The sequence below is a fragment of the Falco punctatus genome, assembly GCF_963210335.1.
Source record: "Falco punctatus genome assembly, chromosome: 2".
NCBI lineage: Eukaryota > Metazoa > Chordata > Aves > Falconiformes > Falconidae > Falco > Falco punctatus.
In genome coordinates this window covers 2,219,931-2,243,994 of record NC_137581.1, presented here as the reverse complement: position 1 = coordinate 2,243,994, position 24,064 = coordinate 2,219,931, and the positions used below count along the sequence as shown (strand labels likewise).

The window sequence follows — 24,064 nt, the reverse complement described above, 5'->3', positions numbered from 1 at the left end:
GGGATATCATCGCAGCTCATTCCCTCTCCAGTTGACTGCTAGCCTCCAGGCTCTCCAGTGTGTCAGTATTTCAGGGTCCTTCAATGAGCCTTGCATGCCTGGACCCTCTCTAGTGCCATGTGTCTGCTGCTCCCCAACGTCTTCAGCTGCTTGCCTAACCCTGAGAGCAGAGTGCTGAGCTGGAGAGGCAATACTCCTATGGGCGAGAGCTTTGCCTTCGTATGTGGGGGACCCCCTCACATCCACAGAGGGACCTTCGCTCTTCACATGACTTTTCAGGACATCTAAAGCAAATACACAGCTTGGGGCAACTCCCAGACAAGCACCAGATAGTTCTCCCCACTACGATCTTCCGAGCACCTCTGTGCTGGAGCAGATACAAAGATTGTCCCAATTGTTTGTGAGCTTCTAAGAATCGACATCATTCATTTATGGCAGGCCCTTGCATTAATCCTCCCTGTTAATTCCTTATCTCTGCTTCAGCATATTGGCTTTCAGAGCCCTCATCTGGGAAACTCATCATCTGTTTGTCTGGAAGTTGCCCTTTTGCACGCCCTTTGCTTGCGTGCTGCAAAGCTGTACAAAGCACGGGGGAAGGCGATAGTTCAGGGGAAGCAAGGGCATGAGCAGAAGGTGGGCTCAGGGTGTGCACAAAGGAGGAATCACTGCAGGCTGAAGAACTGCAGCCTCCCAGCTGGCGGGTGCCAGCATCGGGCATCCCGATTCCCATGGCATGGGGCAGCTGTCTGTGCTGGGCAGGCTGAAGAAATCTTTTCCTCAAGCAGTGAGAGTCCAGCCACAGGGGAATTTGCCAGAGCGTTTCTTGCCCATAATAAAAAAGTACATTTTTACGATTGAAACAAAAAAAAAACCCATTGAAATTGCAACCACAGCAAACACATAAATTAAATTTTAATGACTTCCCAACTACTTTTGTTTTTGTTTCATCAGGAACCCTGCCAGAAAGCTTCAGGGAAAGGAGCTGAGGCTGTGTTTACTGGGGGCAAGTGTGTTTGTATCAACCCCTGTAATCACACTGTAGCGTGGCCGGGGAAAGATGTGCAGGTTTCCATGTTGCTCTCAACCATCCTGCTACAGTCCACCTATCGAAGGCAGGAGATACAGACAGTATTTATAGAGGTTCAGCTGAGGCTGAAAAACTATTGCAGAGCCACTTGTGTTTCTCCTAAAGCATCGTAAGATGCTGGCAGCTGAAGGAGAGCTTAGCAGGAGGTATTGCTGCAGAAGGCATTCTGCATTAGCAGAGGTTCAGGACTGCTTGAGCATATCACCCAAGTGTTGGTGTGAGATACTGATTTTCTTGGGTCAAGATACTTCATTTAAAGTTTACTTAGGAAACATTTATTTACCAAGGGGGGGTCCAAACCCTGGCACAGGCTTCTTGGAGAGGTGGTTGTTGCCCCACACCTGTCAGAGTTTAAGAGGCATTTGGACATTGCCCTACACAACCCGCTTTAAGTGTCGGTCAGCCCTGAACTGGTCAGGCAGTTGACGAGATGATCATTGTGAATCCCTTCCAACTGAAATGTTTTGGCCTATTCTATTCTATTCTATTCTATTCTGTTCTGTTCTGTTCTGTTCTGTTCTGTTCTGTCCTGTCCTGTCCTGTCCTGTCCTGTCCTGCTTTGTCCTGCTTTGTCCTGCTCTGTCCTGCTCTATCCGTCTGTCCTGTCCTGTCCTGTCTTGCTCTGCTCTATGCTGTGCTATGCTATGCTGCGCTGCTGATGCCTCCAACAGTTTCCTATTGCACTGGCACAGACCCTTTATACGCTGCCTGTGTGACGATGTGTTTAGGGAAGTTCCCAGTCTCAACTTCACGGGCATTCAGCAGAAAGTGTGACCAACCTTTAACAACAATTCCAAAGGATTAACAGTTACAAAGGTGAGCTCTGCGGAGGTGGGGTATGTCCAGAGAGGAGTTGCTCTCTTCTGGCATTCACTCTGAGGCTGGACATGCTTTACACTGAAAACCCTATTTTTTTGCTTCATCTCCTACAACAACTAACTTCTGCCATTGGTTCACTCATCCCACAGCTGGTCCTGAGGCAGGAGGGATCTTTGGCTTCCCTCTCTCACCCTTTTTTGCAGTGTCCTGATGCTTCATCCTGACTTTTTAATATCCAAGTGGTCACGCAATTGAGCCTTGAAATAATAATCCCTGAAAGCACACATCCTGCTTTTTTGTAAATGAAACAGTCAGAAGAGCTCACCACTCTGAAAGAGTTAATTCTGCACAAAAAATATGTAGGGAAATTAAAGGTTTTGCCACTTTCCATGGATTAGTATTTTGCTGTACACCTCGTCTTTGTGCATCAGGCTTCTTCTTTTTCTTTCAGATTTTCCTCTGGTCCTGTTGAGGAACCTGCGTCATCCTGTCTACCTGCTGGTGGTGTTGGCTCAGGTCAACCTCTCTGCCATGGTTGCTGGTTTAGCAACATTCATGGGGAAGTTCCTGGAGAGACAGTTCTCCCTCACGGCGTCCTTGGCCAACATGATCATTGGTAAGTGTTGCTGTCAAGGCTTGCCAGTTTTTGAGTACCTCTTAGAAAATAATTTAGAGATTACTAAGAAGGACCTCTGGAGCTGCCAGTCTCCTTCCGTTGCCTCAGACAGACGTGGCACGAGGCCCTTGCCTGTATGCTTTTTCAGCTACTATCTACTTTCCTCCCTTTACACTGCAGCCTGAGCTTGCTAGAAAAAAACTCTTTTCAGACCCAGAGAAATGTTTGCTATCTAAAGCTGTTGCCTGTAATCAAGAAGAGGAAACCAACTCATTGCATCAAGGAAGCAGAGAAGGATCAGATAGGAACTGCGCATGTTTCTGTAGCAGGGATTACTTTACATCGATCATTGGGTTAAGGGTCCTTTAAAAAGTGGATAGTCAATAAAATTAAAAGCTGCAGAAGTGTATGCATGCATTTTGAAGATGCTTTGCAGCAAGAGGCCAGTCAGATGGTGTCCTGATCGTGTCTGAACTCTTCAAAATGTTTGTTGTAGTCAGACTTGTAACGTTGCTTGCTGTTGGTAGTGTCCTGAAGGAAAATAACAAGTATTAAGCAGGATATGTGCTCATCACATCAGACTGCTTTTGCTTGTATTGTAACATCCAGAATATCCTGTCCGAGCCTGAGGTCTCCCTGTGCGATCTTCTCACGGTAATAAAAATATGAAGAATAAAATCCTACTCTTTTAATCAGCTGGAGAGTTCAGAGGCCCAGACACAGAAGTATTTAAAATATAGTTTTGAACAAACAGCATGCATCCTCAGAGAAAGAGTCTTCTGAAGTCTGCAATGAATAAGTCAGAAGAAAGCGAGCGGAGCAGACTGGCAGAGCCCAGCAACCCCGGCTAAGTACAGGCAGAAAGGTTAAATGCTGAAGCAGTGGTGTCCTCCACTGGTCTGCCCCGCTGACTTGTTCCCAGGCTTGATTTATCTGCTCGGTTGAGGAAATGCACCATATTTCTTGGACAAATTTATCTAGCTTTTGCTCCCAGCTACTGAATCTTGCTTTGCCTTATTCTGTGAAATCAAAAAGCTTTCTGTAGTTGGAAATCCCTTCGTTGTGTGGGTATTTATGGGCTCAAAGCAACCTCCCTGTTGAGCCTTTGTTGAATTAAACAGATTGCACTTCTGTATCTGCGCTTTTGTATCCCGTTGTAAAGGTGTGTTTTGCAAAATGCCAAGCCTGTCATGGAAACCTTCACAGTTTCACAATGATGGCCACAGAAGTGGGCACATTACTGCATTACACAGAAATTACATATCCTCTCTGGGTTTACTTGATATTTTCTCCTGTCTACACTAAAAAAAATCACATTTGCTGGCTGAAGCATAGCTTTTCACTGCTCTCTACATCTTCCACGCATGGATACATAAGGCAGCCAGCTTGCTGTGGGATCCTGCTGTTTTGGCAAAGCTGTTCTTTTTTAGCATTATTCCAGCAGTCCCCGCAAAACCGCTGATCCCCTCCAGATCACCCATGCTGAAAAAGAGGAACCCAACAACAAATCCTCCAGGCCTTTGCTATAATGAAGGGACTGATACAGCTTGGAGGATGGAAAACAAGGTGTAGGACCTACCTTTCTTTCCCCAGGTGCTGTGAACATCCCTGGGGCGATGGTTGGAATCATTGTGGGTGGTGCCATCCTGAAGCGGTTCCAGATGTCCTTGAGGCAATGCAGCGCCATATGTGTCCTCGGCATGTTCCTCTGCCTGCTCATGGCTTTCCCCCTCCTCTTCCTCGGCTGCCCCACGCAGAAGGTCGCAGGCATTACCTACAGCGAGAGGTACCGACATCTCCAGCTAGGCTGGGCATGGGTGGGTCATTCCCAGGGCTGTGGGGACACCCCATCCCCAGCTGCACTCCTCAGGGTGGAGGTGGGAGTTAAGCAGAATGCCCAGAAATGTGTTTATTCCTTCATGAGAAACAGTTAATGGTGACAAAATAAGTCTAAAATTAATGCTTTTGTGAATAAACACTTAATCTGCTGCGTCCTTACTCCTTCTAACTTCATGACTGGTTGTGAAACCTTAAATGAACATGGTTTTTGGCACAAACAGCACAAGATTAAAATTTCTTCTTGGCAAGTGTGGCATGTTACTCACAGGTGAATAATCTGGGCAGGGGCCAGCCCTGGAATCACACCTTCAGAGCTGTGGCTGCTTCTCTCTACCGTTAAACACCAGCAGGACCTTCTTGTCTTCCCTCAAGGGAATGGCTTCTGTAAAATCACACGTTCAGCATCCCGTGGTCTCGGTGGAAGCTTATCCAAGCCCTCAGCTCACCGCCTCCCACAGTGTCCTGTTGCAAATACCCCAAGGCTCCACATTTGGGGCCAAATACAGAATCATAAAATTGTTTAGGTTGGAAAAGGCCTTTAAGATTACCGAGCCCAACTGTTGAAGTAAGTGAGTGACTCCCTTAACCATTTGTGGTCAGCATGTGTTGCCCAGGCAGAGCACAGGCTTGTGGGGTTAAAGTGGAATTTCTGTGGGTCATCACTTGCATATGGGGAAGGTTTTGTTAAACAATCAAGTGTTTCTTTACTAACCTCAATGTACGTGCAGTATATTTCCTGTATAAGATGCATGTTAATGATGCTCAATACCATGGATTAATATTTTCTTCCTGCTGTAGCTCTGAAGTTGGACACCACACCTTGGAGTGTAACCTCCAGTGTAACTGCCCTGAGAAAGCCTATAACCCCATCTGCGGCTCTAACGCTATTGAATACATCTCACCCTGTTCTGCCGGCTGCAGAGTCATAAATATCGATGCAGACAACTCGGTCTTGGTGAGTAATTTCCACTGTGCTCGTGTCCTGCCTTGGGATGGCTAATGAGGGATGACCAATGCAGTACTCAAGTCTGGAAATTAGGTTTTCTGATGTTTGTTAGCATTGGACAAGCTCCTGGTGTTGGGCATGACCCTTTGAAATGAACAGGGGAAGGCTGAGAATGTCCCAGGAAAACCCTGGTGTCTCTTAGCGCTCTCCAGGTTAATGCAGTCCTTGCCAGTAGAGGTCCTTGGCCAAGGCAGCAAGCAGAAACCTTTTTAGGTATCCAGCCTTGGAGGATGTCAAGGTGTCCTCCCCCATCCACTGCTCCTCTCAAGGTCAAGTTTTGCTCCACAAACCCTAGCTTCAGTATCTCCCTTGCTACCTAGCAGTTTGAGTGGACTTTTTGCCTTTTGTTTCCCTTCACCCCTAAACGGTCACCAACAAGGTCACCTTTCTTAGCTGTGTTTCCTGTGATGGGACAGGAGGATGGGCGGTATGGAAGGGCCAATCTCAGCACCTAGCATGACCTCACATCCATGGATGCCTCTTGTACTCAAGGGATGTTGATTGTGGATGTTCCTCCATGCTCTCCACTCAAGTGGATGTTTCTCAGCAGGGTGAGGCAGCCCACCTCCAGAAGGCTCCTGCTATGAATTGCCCCATCTGTGATCCTTGACCTACCGATTAGATATGAGGAAGAAACCCTTCCCCGTGAGGGCGGCGAGGCGCTGGCCCAGGCTGCCCAGAGCAGCTGTGGGTGCCCCATCCCTGGCAGGGCTCAAGGCCAGGCTGGACGGGGCTGGGAGCAGCCTGGGCTGGGGGGAGGGGGCCCCGCCCCTGGTAGGGACTTGTATGGTCTCGAAGGTCCCTTACAACCCAACCATTCTGTGGTTCTATGAAACCAGGCTCCCAATTAAGGCATCACATGCCTGAACTTCCCTGAAACTCGATGGAGTCCGAGTGTTTCCATTTTTCGAGGGTTGTGAAGGCAAAATATCAGTGCATGTGGTACACATTTTCACATACCTTGATGTCTTGCAGCAGGTATCACCCATAGTGCTCACCCCATAGTTTTTGTTTGGCCTTTACCTAAAATACTGTTCAAAGCCTAGAATGAATAATTTAATTATTTAAATTTTTTTGCTGAAGCAAAATGCAAAACTACACTTGGTCCAAACTCCCTCCCTGCAGAGTGAGGGGAAATACCAGCTGAAAACGCTCAACTGATACCTACAGTTGCAGAAGCAGCCTGGGTGTTTCCATCATATAATTCATTTTAGCTATGCTACATCTATAGATCAAGAGAAAGGAGATAAATCTTGCTTTTGGAGACTCTGGGAGCAACTCTGTATATTCTGGGCAAACCAGGCGTGGAGGGACCATTGCCCCAGTGCACGCAGCAGTGACATTTAGCAGACCTCCAGTGAATGCTCTGGGGGGGCCTCATTGGAGCAATGTTAATCCACCTTTCAGCCTGCAGATTCGCAGCTTAAAAAGTTATGATCTAGTTGCAGCGTGCATCCCCTCCCCAAGTGCCAGTTGTCAAGGCACACGTCTTGCATGAGAGGATAACTTAGCAGGAGAGTCCCGATGCAAGGGCTAGAGAAATGGGGTTTGCTCTTGGCTTACCCTTGATTTGCACACCCGGCAGGGTTATTTCGCTGCCCTGTGCTTCTCTCTTCTCTGCTCCTCCCTGCCTGCTACCAAAACCCCAACAGAGCTGAGTTTTCACAGTGCCAATTGTCTGTCTGGTCTCCAGTCAATACGGTTCAACAAATAAATAGTATGGAAATCTTTGCCAATTCAAATACCTATCTGAAAAAAGTTAGCAATTCATATAGGGTGAGTAGTTTCCCGCTGTGTTCTTGGCACAGGATATGCGTGGCAGCATGGGACTGTCTGGGCACTTTCTAGCAGCATTTTGTTAATTAACAACACTTCATTTTAATAACAATTACATTTTCTGCCAGACCTTAGTCCCAAACATACTTTTATGCATCCCTGTACCTGCCTTTTGTACAGCAGATCCTTTTCAACTGTTTCTTCCTCCTCAAAGATGCCTCCAGCCCTTTGGCATCCTGTGCTCCTGAGTGTGACCCACTCCTGCACTCATTATACATATAATTATGTGTAGCCACACGTTAGAGCAAAATCAGGGCTCCCTTGATGGTGCCATGCAAACGCTACTTGGTAAAGCCAGCATTAATTCTTACTTTAGCACTAAGATAACTTGCTGAATCTTCTTTCCACCTACTGATGCAGCTTGACCCAATCTGAGTTGTGTGAGAGGTTCTCCTGCACAGGGACTGTGTCTTGGTAGGTTGGTATAAATACTGAGCCATGTGCCAGCACGTCGTAGCTGGAGCACGTTGCACCTGCCTGGGATGGGAGCTCGTGGCATGCAGTGATGTGGCTACAGACGCTGAGCCCTGCTCCTTTATCATGCTGGACTAGGAGCTGAGCTCAGGTGTCTGCAGAGCAACCTCACACCCTCTTGGGTAGTACCTGTTGCATAAAAGAAAAAAAAAAATAGGTTATGGCATTCTTTCAGCTCCTGCTTTCTCTGCTGCATTACACTGTTCTTACCATTTTCAGCACCTCTTTGCCAGAGCAGGGACCTGCGGCACTCATTGCCCACTGCTTTCCGTGTCCCAAATGCCTGGGTTTCTAGAAAACCTCCCAATGTGCAGAAAACCCTACAATTTTGTGCTTAGCTTTGCTGCAGCCCTTCCAGAGAAGGCTTGCATGGTGCAAGCTTGGCTTTAATACTCTCATTTGAAAGCCTTCGTGCACTGAAAGCAATTTGCTCTTTGCATTGCCCGATGTCCCCAAATTTCATGGGCAACAGCAGGAGCCTACAAACTTTGCCCCCTGGCAGTGACAGCCTTTTAGTGCTTTGCTGTTTGTTTGGGTCCGGCATGACCTGTTGGAGTGAGGTGGCCACGGAAGCTCCCCTAGGACTGCAGGAATCTCTGTGCCATGGGCTCCTGGGTTTCTGAGCCTTGCTCCGTTTTCATCGTGCATTGCCATGGATGGGAGTGGGGACGTCCCTCTGCTGCCAGCTGAGTCTGGTCTGGTCTGGTCCCCAAATTTAGGATACAGGAAGGTCCCAGCGGGAAAAAAAAAAAAAAAAAAAAAGGATTAAATAAGGCAGCATCAGGCAGAGGATAGTGTGAGCAGCTCTTTCTCTCTTAAGAAAACAATTGCTAAATGGTACTGTTGGGGAAGTTTGACGCACAGCCCTGAAAAACCCGGGGCTGGCTGTGTGCCACCCAGCTGCCTGTTCCTGCCCAGAAACCACAGCCCTGGTTTCAGGGCTGCTCTCCGTTATTCTCCTCTCCCCACTTCACTGGGTGGTTTGCCTAGCTCTGGGGCTGCATCAGCCTTGTGGCACTGCTGCCCAGACGATGTGTCTCACAGAGATGGGCCACTGGTGGCTTTGTGGCTTGTCCCCGCTGCTCAGAGGTTTTTGCAACCAGGGTCATGCTCCCTGCTCTAAAATCCTCCAAGGTTTTGAATGAAAGGGGAAGAGCTCTGCCTTGTGCCTCCACCACGTGTTATCTCCAGCCCTTGGTCTCCATTTGGCTTTGTACAAGTCCCCTTAATGTCGTGACTCTGATTCTCTGGAAAAGGTAGTGGTCACCGAGATCAAGCAAGTTCGAGTTTATCTAATTGCATTTTTGTTAACTGCTTTGGCCCAAATTAATCTCGGCTATCATAGGCACTTCTCTGTGGTGGGTCCTCTGGAGACCCACCTCTCGCTCCATGACTGCAGAAGGAGCCCAGATGATGAGTTTGATTTAGTTCATTTCAGATGGCTGAAGAAGATAAATCCCAGTCTTAATTTAAAATATTAAATCTTCTTTCCTAAAGGAAGGAGGAGGAATTACATGCCTTTTCATCCCAAATCTCCCCCCACATCGTGCTCTCAGCCTTGTGGGTCTCTTTTATGGGTGTCACCCATGCCACTTCCCCAGGCAGTGATGTAGGAATGGGGATTTGGGAGACCCTGGGCTGCCTCTGCCTCTGAGATCACCTTGTGCAAACTGCCATCCCGGCATGAATCTGTCCCCCTCCGGCAACAATAAGATCCTGCTCATTTTATTTAAAGGTCTCTTTCAAAAAAAAAAAGACATTTCTTGTTAAGAAAAGAGAAAATTGTGAGTAAATTCTGGAGGAAAAGAAAAAAATCCCTATCCCTTGCCCTAGGGCATCTTTCCTTTGCTAATGCTGTGCCAGTTCATTTATGATCCTCTCCCAAAGGTGAGATTTTGCATTTTCCCCTAGCAAGTGTTTTCTGATTTAGTGCCCCCCTGAGCCTGGGCTCTGCCTCGGTTGCCAGCTCTGCTCTACACGTAGCCCCTGGATGAAGGGTCTCTCAGCAGGAGACAAGCTGGGTACAGGTGATGGAGCCCAGGATGCTCCCCAGCTATATCCTCCAAAAGATGGAACACAGGTGTGTAAGCTCACATCAGGCTTCAATGTTTTATTAGCTGTGGGTGAGATTTGTCCATGCCAAAACCCCAGATTTATGCAGGATGCCAAAGTGTTCAGCTGGCAAACGATAACGTTAAGCTTACATTATGTGTAGGCATCTTCAGCGCACAACAGGCGTGCAACACGGGGCTGGGAGCACAAGCGTAGGATTGCTGCAGAGGGTGGGGAGGCATTGCTGGGGCTCACACCAACAGGGCAAGGATGTGTCTGGGTAAGGAGCATTTCCAGGTGCCTCTGGAAGTACAGGGAGATGAACCAAGGTACTGTGGTGGTCCCAGCTTCCCCATCAGCTGTGTGTGCTCACCTGTGTGATATCTCCTACTGGGGACTGGGACCTCCTGTCAGAGATGACAGCGTGTGGAAGGCTGGAAGTGGGCATGGCAATATGTGTTTTCTCATCCACTCAGTCTGTTATCCCCAGCCAGCTTCATTGTATGTGTTTCTTTTTTTCCACCCCCTGCTCCCTGAAGTGTTGAGTGCTAATTACTGCTAATTATTTACAGACAAAACCTAAACACCCTCCCTTCCTATGACAGCTGGCAGCGATTCCTGGTATCTCCATAGCCTTGAGCGGACGAGTAGCTTTGGGTTTTCTCTCTTCTTTGCAGAACTACACCAACTGCAGCTGCATCTCCAAAAACGGGCTCGTGGGGTTCGCCAAGCCCGGGACCTGTGGCACCGACTGCTTCCACCTCTTCCTGCCCTTTGTGGTCCTGTCCTGCCTGGCAGGGATCCTCGCCAGCACGTCCCACACGCCATCCTTCATGCTCATCCTCAGGTGAGCAGACTGGGTTGGCCATGGTCTATGTGCAGCCAGAAAAAGCATCCAGAGGTGGTGTTTGGAAAACCAAGGGGTCCTTGAATTGAGGAAGAAGTTTTTCTCCAGCTGAGGTACTGGAAGGTTAGATCAGCCCTATATTGCACCTCATGCCCAGTTCCTCCCTTTGTTTTTACACAGGTTTTGCACGAGTTGTCACAGGGAACTGGGAACAGGGCTTCCCTGCTCCTGTCATCTGGCAGTGCATGTGGTTGTCCATCTTCTAGGCTATGCATTGCTCAAGAGCAGGCTGTACTTTGCTAGCAAAGACCTGGCACAGCGGGTCTGGCCAGAAGCATTGAGCATTTCCAGGACCTGAAGCAGGAGAGACCTTCAGGACTTGCTCCTGTAGACCCTGCACTAACAGAGCTCCTGCTGCCCTAAGACTACAGAGGCTCTTTCAAGGTCTCTCTGGCCATGGCTGCTGATCCCTGCAGAGTTTAGCAGCAAGCGGAGACCTTGGGCTGCTGGAGGCTTTACCATGGAACCACCAGTGCTGCATGGCTGATTGCTCTTGCAGGCAGCATTGGTGCTCACCAACAGGCTTAAGCAGGGAGCAGCCGGTGGGTGGGTGGGTGTCACGCCATGCCAGGCCCCCACAGCACGTCCACCGTGGGGCTCACAGGAACCCCATGTTGTCCTCAGCACCCCCTATTCCTGGTATCAGCACAACTTCCAGGTCCAACAGCCATCCTGTTCCTTCTTCCCACCCACAGCTGATACCTCAGTAACGAGATGCACCAATAACTCGGCATTAATTTAGCACAGCAGTACTTTGGCACATTTTAATGCAGCTCTCTGTTAAGGAGTTTAATTACCTTCCTTTCTTCTCATGGATCTTGCTTGAATACAGCCTGCCTCGCCAGGGCAGAGAAGCTATGAGAACTCTAGTTTCACACAGCCTTGGAGAGGTGCCCATGGGGCAGGCTGGAGCCAGCCTCCACACGAGCCCCAGACTGGTGGGGCTGGAGCCTGGGATGAGCAGGAAAGGCTGAGGGTGTGGGGGGGCTGTGTGGGGAGAGAGGGGAAATCCACAGGGGAATCTCTGTGTTAGTTTATAAATGATATTTCCAAGCACGTTTCTGTGGTCGAAGCACTCCAAACAGTTGCTTTTTAGGGAAAAGTTGTGGTTAAAGCCTGTTTTTACCTTGGTGGCCAGGTATTTTTAAATCTCCTTTTTCTGCCAAGAGTGAGCTACGTGTACACCAGGCAGTCAGAGAGGGAAGGGAAGCTGAGTCCTTGGAGGTGTGCTGACCTGGAGGTCCTCTGCCACCCAGTCCTCCCCCATGTGTGCCCCAGCAGGAACCACAGTCTGAAATATTTATTTCAGAAAACTGTGGTACCACTGAAATATATGCTGGGGCACCCCACCTCAAAAAAAGCCACTTCCTCCATGGGTAAACCACTTCTTCAGTTACAAAAGATATCCCTTTTATTGTTTGTGTTTGGCAGAGCCAGCGGCTATATTGGTTTCTGTTTGTGTTTTACTCACGTGGATTCTTTAAATTAAAAGCAAAAATACTTAGCTGAGCTCCTCCCTGCCTCTCATGGAGTTCGGTAGGTTTTTCAGGCTAAGAAAAGACGGTGGTAAGCTTCTATTTCTAGCCCTAATGAATTTCTAGCCCTTCATCATTTTTGCTGATGTAAATGGGAGCTGCCAGGGGTCCTTGGTGGTCAGGTGGAAGGATGAATTTTTGAGTGAGGTGCTGCAAACCTTTGTGCGATGCCAGGGAGGGAAACATCCCTCTTTGCAGAATTGCCAGAGGGGACACACATTTCCATTTTGTTTTTCAGGAGCATCCATCCTGAAGACAAATCATTTGCTGTTGGGATACAGTTCATGCTGCTGAGAGTTTTAGGTAAATTAATATGTGTTGAAATGCCATCCTAGAAAATCATGGCAGCTCCTGGGGGTTCATGGGGATTTTATCCCTGAGCAGCTCCAGGGCTGCAGAAGTACTGTTTATTCAGCTGGCCAAAGTCTGTCCTAAGCCAGGGAAAGATGCTTCCCTGCAGGGCCTGGAAGGCTGCACATGGTGGGGAGGGACGAGCATCTCTGTGGGGGTACACCTACACAGCTAAATAAAAGAGGGCAGGGAATAAGCTTAGGTCCAGGAGGGCAGCCCTCGGCTGTGTTCAGACACTGCTGTTTGCCTCCAGCCCGTCAGGTGGCTGCAAATCACGTCCTGTGAACCCACTAGTTATTTTTCCTATGGTGAAAATCCATGTTCACTTGGAGGCCCCTGGAATATGCCACTGCAGTTGTGGGAAGGTGCTTGCATGCGCAGTGCATGAAGGAGTTGAGCATCGTTCCTGGGATGAGCGATGGTCCCTTATCAAAGAGCAATGAGAAAGAAGGACTGTCTTGCACCTTGTGTGCAAATGCACAGCTAGCCCTTGGCGTGCTGCGCAGGACCAGCGGCTTTGTGGGACTTTCCAATCCCTTAGCACATGGGAAAAGAACCAGGGTTGGGTCTGTCCCAGGAAAGGCGCTCCCATCACATAAGAAAGTCCCCTCTGACCCTCTGCTTCCAGCATGGATGCCGGGACCCGTTCTGTATGGCAGCGCCATCGACACGACCTGCATCCTCTGGGAGAAGAAGTGCGACAGGAGGGCAGCCTGCAGATACTATGACAATAACCTCTTCAGGCAAAGGTAGGGATGAGCAGTCAGGCTAAGGGCTGAGGGTACAGAGGGAGACCCAGGGGGAATGTGGCATCAGGCCACCTCCAACGTGGGATGAGTTGTTGTGCATGTCATGGTAAGCAAATGGGGAGACTCACATCCCCCTGGCCTGTGCTAACTCCCAGCAGTGCCCAGGAATGGTTTGGACAGTCATCAGTACAGGCCAAAACCCTCCCAAGGATGATGCTAATTTACTGCTACAGACCACAGAGGTCCACTTCCAGAAGCACTCCCTGCACTAAAATGAGAACAACCGTTTGCTGGAACAACCTCCCCAGGGATGTGGTAGAGTCCTCATCACTGGAGGTTTTCAAGAAGCAAGTGGACAAAGTGCTAGATAACCTCGTCTAGGCTCCCTTTCCCACAAAATCTTGGACCAGATGATCTCCTGAGGTCTCTTCCAAGCTGGGCTGTTGTGTGATGCTCTAATTACTCATTTTACCAGCATTGATACAAGCAGCCTGTCCTGACACCTCCTCCATGGAGGTAATGCAGCAGCAGGGGTGACCCCAGCCTCAAAGATGCCTGTGAGGTGGTGCAGGGTCTGTGCAGGGTGCCTTGCACCCTGGGGTTCATCTTCCACCAGAACAGCCCAGCCCAACATGCAGAAGACACCAAATCCAGCCCATGCGCTGTGGGGAGGCTGGAAGGGAGTTGTAGGTGGTCTTCCATCCCCATTGTAAGTTCACTGTTGTTGAATGACTCACTGACCAGTAGCTGCAGCAAGTCCTATTCACCCTCAACCCCAAGATATGTTTTTATATGCCTCCTGCTTACCAGGAGATACGGTGTCTTAATGTAACACCAAGGACAAATGCATCTTGATAGCTCCTCTGCCTCCTCTTCCCACCCTTCTTGGGACCCAGGCTTGCAGCAGTCGCTTGCCCAGTGCTGAATGTGCCCAAGGAGCCCGTCCCCATGTTCCCCCATCTTCAGTGTTTGCTGGGTGCCTGGGACATCAGGTGTTGGTGCTTGGTGCACATAGGAATGTTGATACCCTGATTTACTGTGTTTTCACCTCACAGGTACCTTGGTCTCCAGTTTTTCTTTGAGGTGGGTGCTTTTCTGTGCTTCGTGACCGTGTATGTGATCCTCAGACGGCAGGAGAGGGAAGCCAGCAATGCAGCAGAGACAAAGGCAGACCCAGAGAAGGAGAAACTGGCAGGAAACTCCAGAAAGAGCCCAGAATCCAAAGTGTGACACCGAAAATGTGAATTACAATCCATGTCTGGGGAGGTGAAGCCATGTGAATCACTCCACACCTGAACTGTGAAGGATGTGGACGATGGGGCTGCTTCCTAACCTTCTGGGTGGGGTGCATTATTCCTGTACTGCCATGTACTGTTCTATGCCTGCCTTCTCCACCTCCATGATGCAGCTTGCTCCTTCACATGGATTCGTCCACACTTATTAACCTTTGGACACTGCAGTCTTCTGGATTTATGTCCTCCAAAGCATTTGTTCCTGCTGACGGTCTCCGTGATGCCAGCTCTGGGTGTTAACCATATAGCTGAAAGGGTTTGTGTTTGGATTTTTTAAAATAAATAATTTTTAAGAAAATTTTTTTTAGTGAACCCATACATCTCCATAAATGATGGTCTGTCTGTAGCCCCCAACATGTCAGTTAACTCCTTCCTTTTGTTCTTGCAGTCTTACATGGCCTTTCTTCCTTGAAGGCTTCATCCAGTACCAGCTGACATTGATGGGATTTTTGCAAGGATCAACTCACATGCTTTGCCCAGCTGCTGTGTAGATGCTGCTTTGGTGGCGAGGAGGGATGAGGGTGCTGGGCAGGGAGGACATCAGAAGGAACTGCAGATCTCGCCTGGGAGAGAAACTCCAGCCCCCACAGACTCGTAGAGCTTTGGCAGCATGGCCACATTTTGCAGTAATAACAATAATTTTTATTTTTGCATCATCAGTACTTATCACAGGAACTTATTGAAGCATGTGAGTGTTAAGGCTCCCTCCCATTTTCCAGTTTGACAAAAGGAGAACTTTTCTCAGGAATGCAGGACCATAGAGGGAGGTTGAATCCAGCCCTCTTGCAGACTGGGCAGAACTTGCAGCGAAGTTGTTTGACCACAGAGCCAGGCAGCCATGCTGTGCTCTTTGAAGGGGTTACAGATGCAGCTGTAATTATGGGGTGAAAGTCAAGTCTGGTTTTATTTTGGTGCAGCTGCCTCTATTTTCTGCATTCTTCCCATCTTAAGGCTCCTTTGCACCCAAGCACAAATTGTGTTTCTGGTCTCATACCATCAGTGTGAAACCACAGAACATTGGGTAACTTGTATTTTTTGGCTGCAGAATGGAATCCAGTAGAGAAACCAAAAATTCTAAGTTCAGCCCAAATATGCGCAAAAGAAAAGAGATACATGGTGGAGAAAATTCATTAATTCCTCACACCCTGGTGAGTAGTCCTACCATAAGGTCTGGGGTGCGCAGAGAAGTAAGGTGGTAGAAGGTGGAAGGTGCAGTGGTTAAGTGGCTGGTTTAGATATTTCACCACTGTTTGCCCAGCTGTTTTGAGAGACCCAATTAAGATCCTTCAGAGTAGGAGGCTAATTTTATTTTATTTTATTTTATTTTATTAGGCTTTTTTAACATATTTTTGTCCATTGCCTTTTGTTCATTGATGAGCTGGTTAAGAGATTCTACAACCCTGTTCATGGGTACCTACACACAGAAGTGACTTTTGGCTTATAAGAAGGTGTTAGAAGACAGACGTGTGAGTGGATGCTGAGGAGGTGTAGGTGGACCTATTCAAGGAAGGATGAGTAGCGTGTCCTAACCATGAGCATTGGAAGGCCAGATCTGGGGGGGGTTTGCACTCTTCTCAGTTTTCAAGCCATGACTAGGTAGCATCTGTTTCTAGACCAGACTGTTACCAGGTGTGGAATAAGAATGAGGTTCTTTGGGAAAAAGCAGGGAAGAGACAGTCCACGATGTTCACAGTGGTCCCTCCAGCTCTCGGCAGCCCATGAATTTGTGGCATCCTCCCTGCATCTGGCGGGGAAGAAGGTTCTTTCCTGGCTAAGCACAAGCCCTTGGCTCGCTGGCAGTTTCCTGCCTTGTTCAGCACAACTCAAGTCACTCCAAGGTACTTTCCAAACCACAACAAACTAATAACATCACAATTCATTTCATATTACGGTGAGGAAAGTCAAGAGCTGCAGTGTGCTTTGCCAGCAACACGCCTGGATAGGGTTGCAGGATGACTTTATAAAGTCAGAAAAGTTGCACCTCCCTACCATTAGGACATCGGAGTTCAGATGGGGACCAGACCATCCCTGAGCACCAGAGCAGCACAGCCTGGTCGGTGGCCACTGCAGAGATCCAAGGAGTCCTGGGCTCTGAGTTTTGATCGGCTGGTGCAATCCTTCTGCAAAATTGCTGCCGACCCTTTGCTCATCCTGTGCTGCTGGGTTTGCCATGCCGGGCTGTTGGACAGTGGTGGGGACAGGCACAGGGCGTAGCTGTGCTCTTGCAGAGCCTAGCACTTAGACTTCTGTTATCAATCAGAGCGGGACCATGCTGGTTTTGGCTGGGGTAATTTTCTTCACAGTAGCTGATATGGGGCCACGTGTTTGGATTTGTGCTGGAAACAGGGTTGGTAATTCAGGGATGTTCTAGTTACCGCTGAGCAGTGCTTACTCAGAGTCAAGGTCTCTGCTCTTCACCCCACCAGTGAGCAGGCTGGGGGGGCACGAGGAGGTCGGAGGGAACATCAGCTGACCCAAGGGATATGCCATAGCATATGGCATCATGCTCAGCATATCAAGCTGGGGGAAGAAGAAGGAAGAGCGGAACATTTGGAGTGATGGTGTTTGTCTTCCCAAGTCCCCGTTAGGCGTGATGGAGCCCTGCTGCCCTGGGGATGGCTGAGTGCCTGCCTGCCCGCCCATGGGAAGAGATGAATTAATTCCTTGTTCTGCTTGCATGCGTGGCTTTTGCTTTACCTACTAAAGTGTCTTTGCCTCAACACTAGAGTTTTCCAACTTTTACCTTTCTGATTCTATCCCCCATCCCACCGGGGAGGGGGAAGGAGCTAGCGGCTGTGTGGAGCTTAGTTGCCAGCTGGGGTTAAACTACAAAACACCCTCAAAGGACAACTGTGCAGCCTTTCTGAAAGCCCCCCAGATTGCATCAGCTGTTTCTTAATCCTCATGATTACCAAAGCAGTGGTGTTGCTTGTAGAAAGGAGGGAGGAAAAGGGGGAGAAAACCCACCCTTACCAGCAATTTGTCTTATAAGTTTGTTCACAAACAGCACCATGCAAAAATGAACAGCAAGTTCAATGATGTCCCTTGGATTCGCGGTGCTATTTCAGGTGACAGGCAGGCTGCACCGTCCCTCGGCCGTCTGACTGGAGCGATGGCCAGGTCTGCTGGGCTCACGATGGATGCAGGAGCAACCCGCAGGATGGCCTGCCCAGTTCACTCCCAGCATGGCGTGTTGTCACTGCTGGGCTTGGGACTCCACATCCATTTTCCACTTGGAAAACTCCTATCACATCATATAGAGATTTTTCTCAGGCAATGCACAAACTGGTTCAGCCTGAATTCTTCCTTTTCTCATTACCCATCCAGCAAAGGAGGGTTCCCTGTGGGTAAGCATCCAAGGCAATTGCAAACTGTGTATTTTAGCTTTGTGGTCAACTATAAGCCTGTTATTATGCTTTTGCCATGGTAATTTCCATTAATTTGGGCTGGAGTTTCTATAAAGAGAAATAAAATCACTTTTTCCCTTTCCCCTCCTATTCTAGAACACTGTTGAAAGGGACTGACTTGCAAGAGAAGATTAAAAAGGCTAGTTCCTGCTGTCAGCAGGGAGGGACATAAACCCCAGGAAATATGAAAAGGTTGTCAGCACCAAGGGAAGAGGAGGAGTGTTTGATGGAGAGCAAGGGGCAGGCAGGTAGGAGGATTACAAAAAAGAAAGCAAAGGAAGGTGTAGCGTCAGCAAAATCCACCCGGTGCTGTTATGCTTTGCCAGGTTTTCCCCAGAGGAGATATTCCCCTGGAGATAGCTTAAAATAGATTTTACAAAGCACTTAAGGGTATGTCTTAGGCAACAGCCATAAATCGCACAGGGGAGGTTAACATCAGTCATTCCAGCTGGGCCATAACTCCATTGACTTTCTTCAGTCTTGCTCCTTTGTGCTCCAGGAAGGCTAAAGGAGATAACCTATGGTGAGGCAGGTACAGGAAAGATGTCCGGCTCAGGAACTGGATGCACTGGATGTTTCCGTGCAGCACTTTGTAATACCAGGGGTCACAGACCTGAAGACGGAAGAGTGCTTTTAGGGCTGCCGAGAATTGCACAGGATCAAAAGGATGTATTAAAACAGGAGCAAAGGCTATTTCCCAAACTACAAGAGAGCTTTTCAAGTTGTGAGGAGGTTAGGTGGGTGGCACCAGTTCCAGCAGAGGCAGCAAGCTGGTTAACAGACAGCTCTGCAGGAAAATAGCTCCAAGGCTGGGAGCCGCTTTTGTGCGGTTACCGCTGTCAGGTCACCCTGTTCATATCAACCCCTTCAAATTCCTCTGTGGTCTGCAACATCTTTTCATCATATGCTGGCACTCTTTGTACATATGTTGTTAATGTGGTCGTGGTGGCTGGTCTCCAGTGCATTGCAGCCTCCAGTTTAACCAGTCACTAAATGTAGCATTGTAGGAGCCCCTCAAGATCTCAGATGTCCTGCCTTAAAGGTCAGTATCACAGAAATGTTCTAAGAGACCTCTGTAGGTCATCTAGTCAGCAAGATCATCACCAGCACTAGATGAAGGTAGCCATGACTTTGACCTGACCTAGAAAAACCTCCAAGGATGGAGATGCCACAGCCTCCCTGGTGCCAGGGCTGCACCACATTTCTGGTGACAAATGCCTTTCCTAGTGTCCAGCATGAGCTGCCCAAATCACGTTGGGGCTGTTGCCCCTTGTTATGCTTTCTTTTGTGGCCGAAAACAGTTTAGATCTGTCCTCTCTACCCTTTAGGTAGCTGTAGGGTGGCATTAGATCACCCTTAGCATCCTTTTGGGTAGACTAAACAAACCAGATCCCCCAGCCTCTTCCCACTGACCATGTGCCCCAGGTCCCCCCCAGGCCCTCTCTGTTTTAGCCCCATCCCTCTTGAACTGGGGAACCCAAACTTCACACTATATCCCACATGTGGGATCACCAGGACTGAGTGTAGGGGATAAAAACGTTCCTCAAGGTCCCTCTGGTGCTGGCCAGCGTGTGGTTTGGCTTACAGTGAGAGTGGTCTGCTGGCCTAAATTCAACTGGGTGTGCACTGTAATCCTTTTCAGTGGGTTCCTACTCGACCAGGCAGTTCCCAGCCTGCACTTGTGAGTGGGTTTATTTTGACCCATGCGCAAATTACCTCACACTTCTTGATGAGCTTTCCAGAGGCTTCTGTTGACCCAACCACCACGTTTCTCAAGGTCCCTTTGGACTGAAGCTGTCCCATTCATCATGTCACCTCTTCCAATTTAGTAACCCTTTCAGACTTGCTGAGATACATTTTCTCTCATCATATATGTCATGGATGAAGCTACTGGACAATATCAGCCCCAGTACTGATCCCTGAGGATCAACAATTCCCCTTCCTACCAGCCATTGGCTGGATGTAGAGCCACTGATCACTAGCCTCTAAGCCTGATAGTCCCACCAGTTTTCAGCCCATCTAACATTCCTTTGCCTACAAGCCAACACCTTCTCAGCCTTTTCTGGTTGTCTGGGACTCAGATCATCAGTTTTCCAGAGATGATAGAGGGTGACCTTGCAAACATGTTGGCCAGTTCCTTCATCACTCTCTGGTGAAATCCATCTGACTCCGTGGATGTGAATGCTCCAACTTCTCTGAGCAGTCGTCCTGCTCCCTGGGCTCTCCATTTACTTCCCCAACCATCCTGGGGGACACAAAGGTCTAGGAGATGGATATGCATGTAAACACAGGGGCTAAAAGGGTGTGTTGAGAACTTCAGTCTTTTCCACAGCATCTGACACCAGCTGTTTTCCACTTCCATCAATGAAATCACATTTTCATTGATCCTTTTTTGACTAGTAGAATACCCATAGGATCCTTTCTTGTTGCCACATTGGCTTTATCTCCAGCGGGGCTTTGGTGTTCGGGATTGTGTCCCTAAAAGCCCAGGCAATGTATTTGTACTCCTCCTCTGTTGCCTGTCCTCACTCCCATGGTATGCTCTCTTCTTGTGTTTTACCTCATTGATAAGATCCTTATTAATGGTCTTCCCTTGAAATTACTGTTCTTCCTGCCCAAGATGAGGGCTTATCCTGCGTTCGTCAAAGTTTTCTTGACAAACAGCCCCACTCTGCTGGGAACCCCAGCCTTCCATGGCTGCTCCTGGAGGATTCTGCCTAGTGAGTCTCCAAACAAAAGTCTGCTTTCCTGAAACCCTGAGGCATAACTGCTGTTCACCTTCCCTGCCTTCCTCCAGACCTTGCCTGCCTCATGATGGCAGCAGCCCCAACTGCCTCTGTGGCCACATTTGCTTTCAGTGTTTCTCCATGATAGAGCATCACCTTACTCAGCCCCTCTAGCATCTGCACTGGGAAATTGTTACCTGTCTGGGGTTTTTCCTTTGGCTGGCATGATGGAGATCACACATGGATCCCCACTGTCTCACACCCTGGGTGCTGTATTTGTCTTTATCTGCTGATGGTGTCCCCTGGCTGAGTTAGTGATTGATGTCCATGCAGTTAACTGCCATGGAAAGCTGGAAATTTGGATGAGCCTTAGCAATTTTTCTATAACATCCTGAATCTGGGCTCCAGGCAAGCAGCAAACCTCCCTAAATGGCAGGTCGGTCCAGTAGGTAGGTGCTTCTGTCCTGCAGAGCAGTCTCCAACCACCAGCACGGCTGCTGTAGTGACCCGAGGTCTCTAACAGCCCAAGGTTTCAAGCCCATAACCTTCCCCTGATGGATCCAATTCCTCCTCCTGTTACCAGCCCTGAACTCATTTTCTTGGCAGATCTAACCCAGATCCATGCATTTTTCATCCAGTCCCAACCAGCTTTCTGTGCCAACAGTGGCACAGCATCCCTCAGTAGCCAAGGCAGCACGGTGCTGGTAGAGCAGCGGTACCCAAGTGGCACCACACCAAAGTATCTCAACAATTTGCCATCTGTCATCCTCAAACCAGAAGAAGCTGAGGCACCAAAATAAAGCTGGACCAGCCCTCTCAGAGCTGGCTTTCCCCTTTTGCCCATGCCGCTCAGCCCAGTGGTCAGTGCACTGGGAAGCCCTTCAGAGCAGACAGCTCAAATCTTCTCCACTGCAAAATTAACACACTTCCTCGTCTTTTCTCGGGAGACACAGGGGAAAACCTGATAGTTATCCTCTTGATAGCAACTTTTTTTTTTTAAGTACCCATTACCATTTGACCTTCCCTTTTACGGAGTAAACAAACCCAACAGATTCAGCCTCTCCCTCCTAGCTTGTGTTTTCTAAACCCTTAATAAATCCATCACTGCCTCCTCCAGTCTCTCTAATTCCTTCACACACCTCCAAAAGTGCAGCACTTGGCTAGGCACAGATGGGACTTCCTCAGCACGGGCCAGAGCATAAAAGTGATGATACTCAGTGCCAGAACCTCTGGAGTGTGGTTTCATCCCCCAAGTTCCCATCAGCTGGGAGAACCCACAATATTGGAGCATGGCTGCATCCAGTACAGGGTCTGCATGCCCAAAGCACTTCTCGGCTGCAAGGGATCTGGGAAATGGCAGAGATGGCATGAGAGAGGGTGTGGGGATCAGCACAACACTCAACAGAGACTTGCACTCAAAGAAAAGAGGATAGGGAGGAATTTGAGAAGTTTCCCAGGTTTGTCTGTTTTCCTCAAAGCAGGGCCAAGGCCACCTTCTCCATCCCTGATGAAAGATAACCCAGTCCTTCCTAGCAGCCCCTTGCCAGAGGCCAGCAATTACTCAGGCAGAAGATCGTCACTGTCCCAGCCGAGAAAGATGCCTATTTCATTATCGAGGAGTGACAAACGGCAGTGCAAATGGTGAGAGCAGCAAATTCAGTAATTGCTCTTGTCAACTGTATTAAATTGAGACAGCTTAACACAGCAGTTCTTCAGGTGTCCCTGGCCAGCACCCAGACTCCATCCATCCAGCAGTAGAGCAGGAGCTGGTTGCCTTCAAGTACCACCGTGCACAGATGAAGGTTCAAAAAGGGGCACAGCTACATCTCCAGTGCTTGACATGGTGAGGACCCACTCACGGCTGGGATAGCCCTCCCCACAGTCTCTTACACAAGACAGGGATGGGGACCACCACCTCAAAATAGGGTTCGCGAAAGCTGAGATGTAGTACTGGGAGCCGCTTGAACCCAGCAGAGGTAAATACCAGGGAGGTGTGATGGAGATCTCTGTCTGAAAAGCCACAGCACCTCTCTTTTTTGTCTGATTGCCCCATGATTAGAGCCCTTGCTTGGGGCAGAGGAACCCAGACTCCAACCCTCCATCTTCATGAGGGTTTTCAATGTGTCGCATCTTGTAGATGTCTGTATTGGTGCCGTTCCTGGCATTTTAACCCCTTCCCACTAAACAGCCTATCTTCTGGGCTGCAGCTCAACCCATGAATATTCACAATTGGTTCAAATCTTTGCAGGCTAGAGAAGAAAAACATCAGCAGAGTTTGCCAAAGATTCAATGAACCTGATTCCTCGCTGTCTGTCTGAGTGAGGAGGGTTCCAAGGCATTTATGGAGCTGAGAGCTACTTTATAGCCAAGCACAATGCTCATTCCTCTGGAAAAGAGAAAAGCTAAAGCTTTTAAATAGACTAGCATCCCCTTGGTCTATTTATCTCAGCTAGATATCTCCCCATGGTGCTCCTGGCCACCGCTCTACTGCAGTCAAAGCCCAGATGGTTTCTTCTGGTCATCTGCTGCTGTCGAAGGAGCAGGTTTTTCAGCAGAGGGGATAGGGATGGTCCCATGTGGATTTGGTGACTGCAGAATGCCAACAAAAAATGTGTATCAAAACCCGCTGGATGTTTCTGTTAAAATTTGCTCAGACTGCCTCCAGCAGCTTGAAATCCGTTCCCAGAAAATGCTTGTTGAAGAGACCCAGTTTGAAGCAAAACCACGAAGAATCGCTGTGCCTGGCCCAGCCTAGGACTGAGGCAGAGCCACGAAAGGCATCCAGTCCCCAAGCTGGGGAAGAGGAAGGTAAATCATTCAAATATGTATATAAAAAAAGGTAGAAATACTCAGTTTAGGAAGGTCCAGGAAGTTCCCACTGGGATGCTGAAAAGATGAGCCAAGGGAGCCCTGAACCGCTGCTAATTAACCCCACAGTTCACAGAGGCTGGGGGTTTATGGAGGATCTTGGAAAGGGAAAACGAAGGAATTGGGCAGATCCAGATCCAGCTTAACGCTGAGCACCAGAAAGACGGTGAATTGCTAATGCATGTACAATCTCCTGGATAATAATGTAATGAATTGTCACATCAAACATTTAATTTCTCCTTTGGGCAGGTAACTGGCCCATCTGGGGAAGCAGCGCAACCTCTTGACTTAAGTAAGGATTTTGACACTACCCCACTGTATTGTCATAAACTGATCATCCGCCATATGAAATTAACATGCAGAGAGGAGAAGAAAGAAGGGGAAAGAGCATGCTTAATTGGAAAGCTTCACTTCCAGGGGTTACGGGTAGTTTACTGCCTAGCCTAGCCAAAAGGTTTTATCTAGCAGGATCTCACTAAGGTCTGTTCTGTCTCCGACAC

At 48.7% G+C, this 24,064-nt stretch overlaps 1 protein-coding gene across 3 annotated transcripts in view; it reads left to right on the top strand.

Annotated features, from left to right (window-relative positions):
- SLCO2B1 (solute carrier organic anion transporter family member 2B1) overlaps positions 1-23,467 on the top strand; it is a 70,014-nt gene extending 46,547 nt beyond the window's left edge. For all 3 annotated transcript variants that reach the window (XM_080376114.1, XM_080376115.1, XM_080376116.1), the window contains 7 exons: positions 2,358-2,522; positions 4,116-4,308; positions 5,160-5,316; positions 10,407-10,576; positions 12,410-12,474; positions 13,151-13,271; positions 14,327-23,467. In XM_080376114.1, coding sequence (XP_080232240.1) covers positions 2,358-2,522; positions 4,116-4,308; positions 5,160-5,316; positions 10,407-10,576; positions 12,410-12,474; positions 13,151-13,271; positions 14,327-14,501 — 1,046 coding nt within the window. In that variant the 3' untranslated portion in view covers positions 14,502-23,467. The remainder of the gene's footprint in view (positions 1-2,357; positions 2,523-4,115; positions 4,309-5,159; positions 5,317-10,406; positions 10,577-12,409; positions 12,475-13,150; positions 13,272-14,326) is intronic.
- Positions 23,468-24,064: the final 597 nt, after the last annotated feature.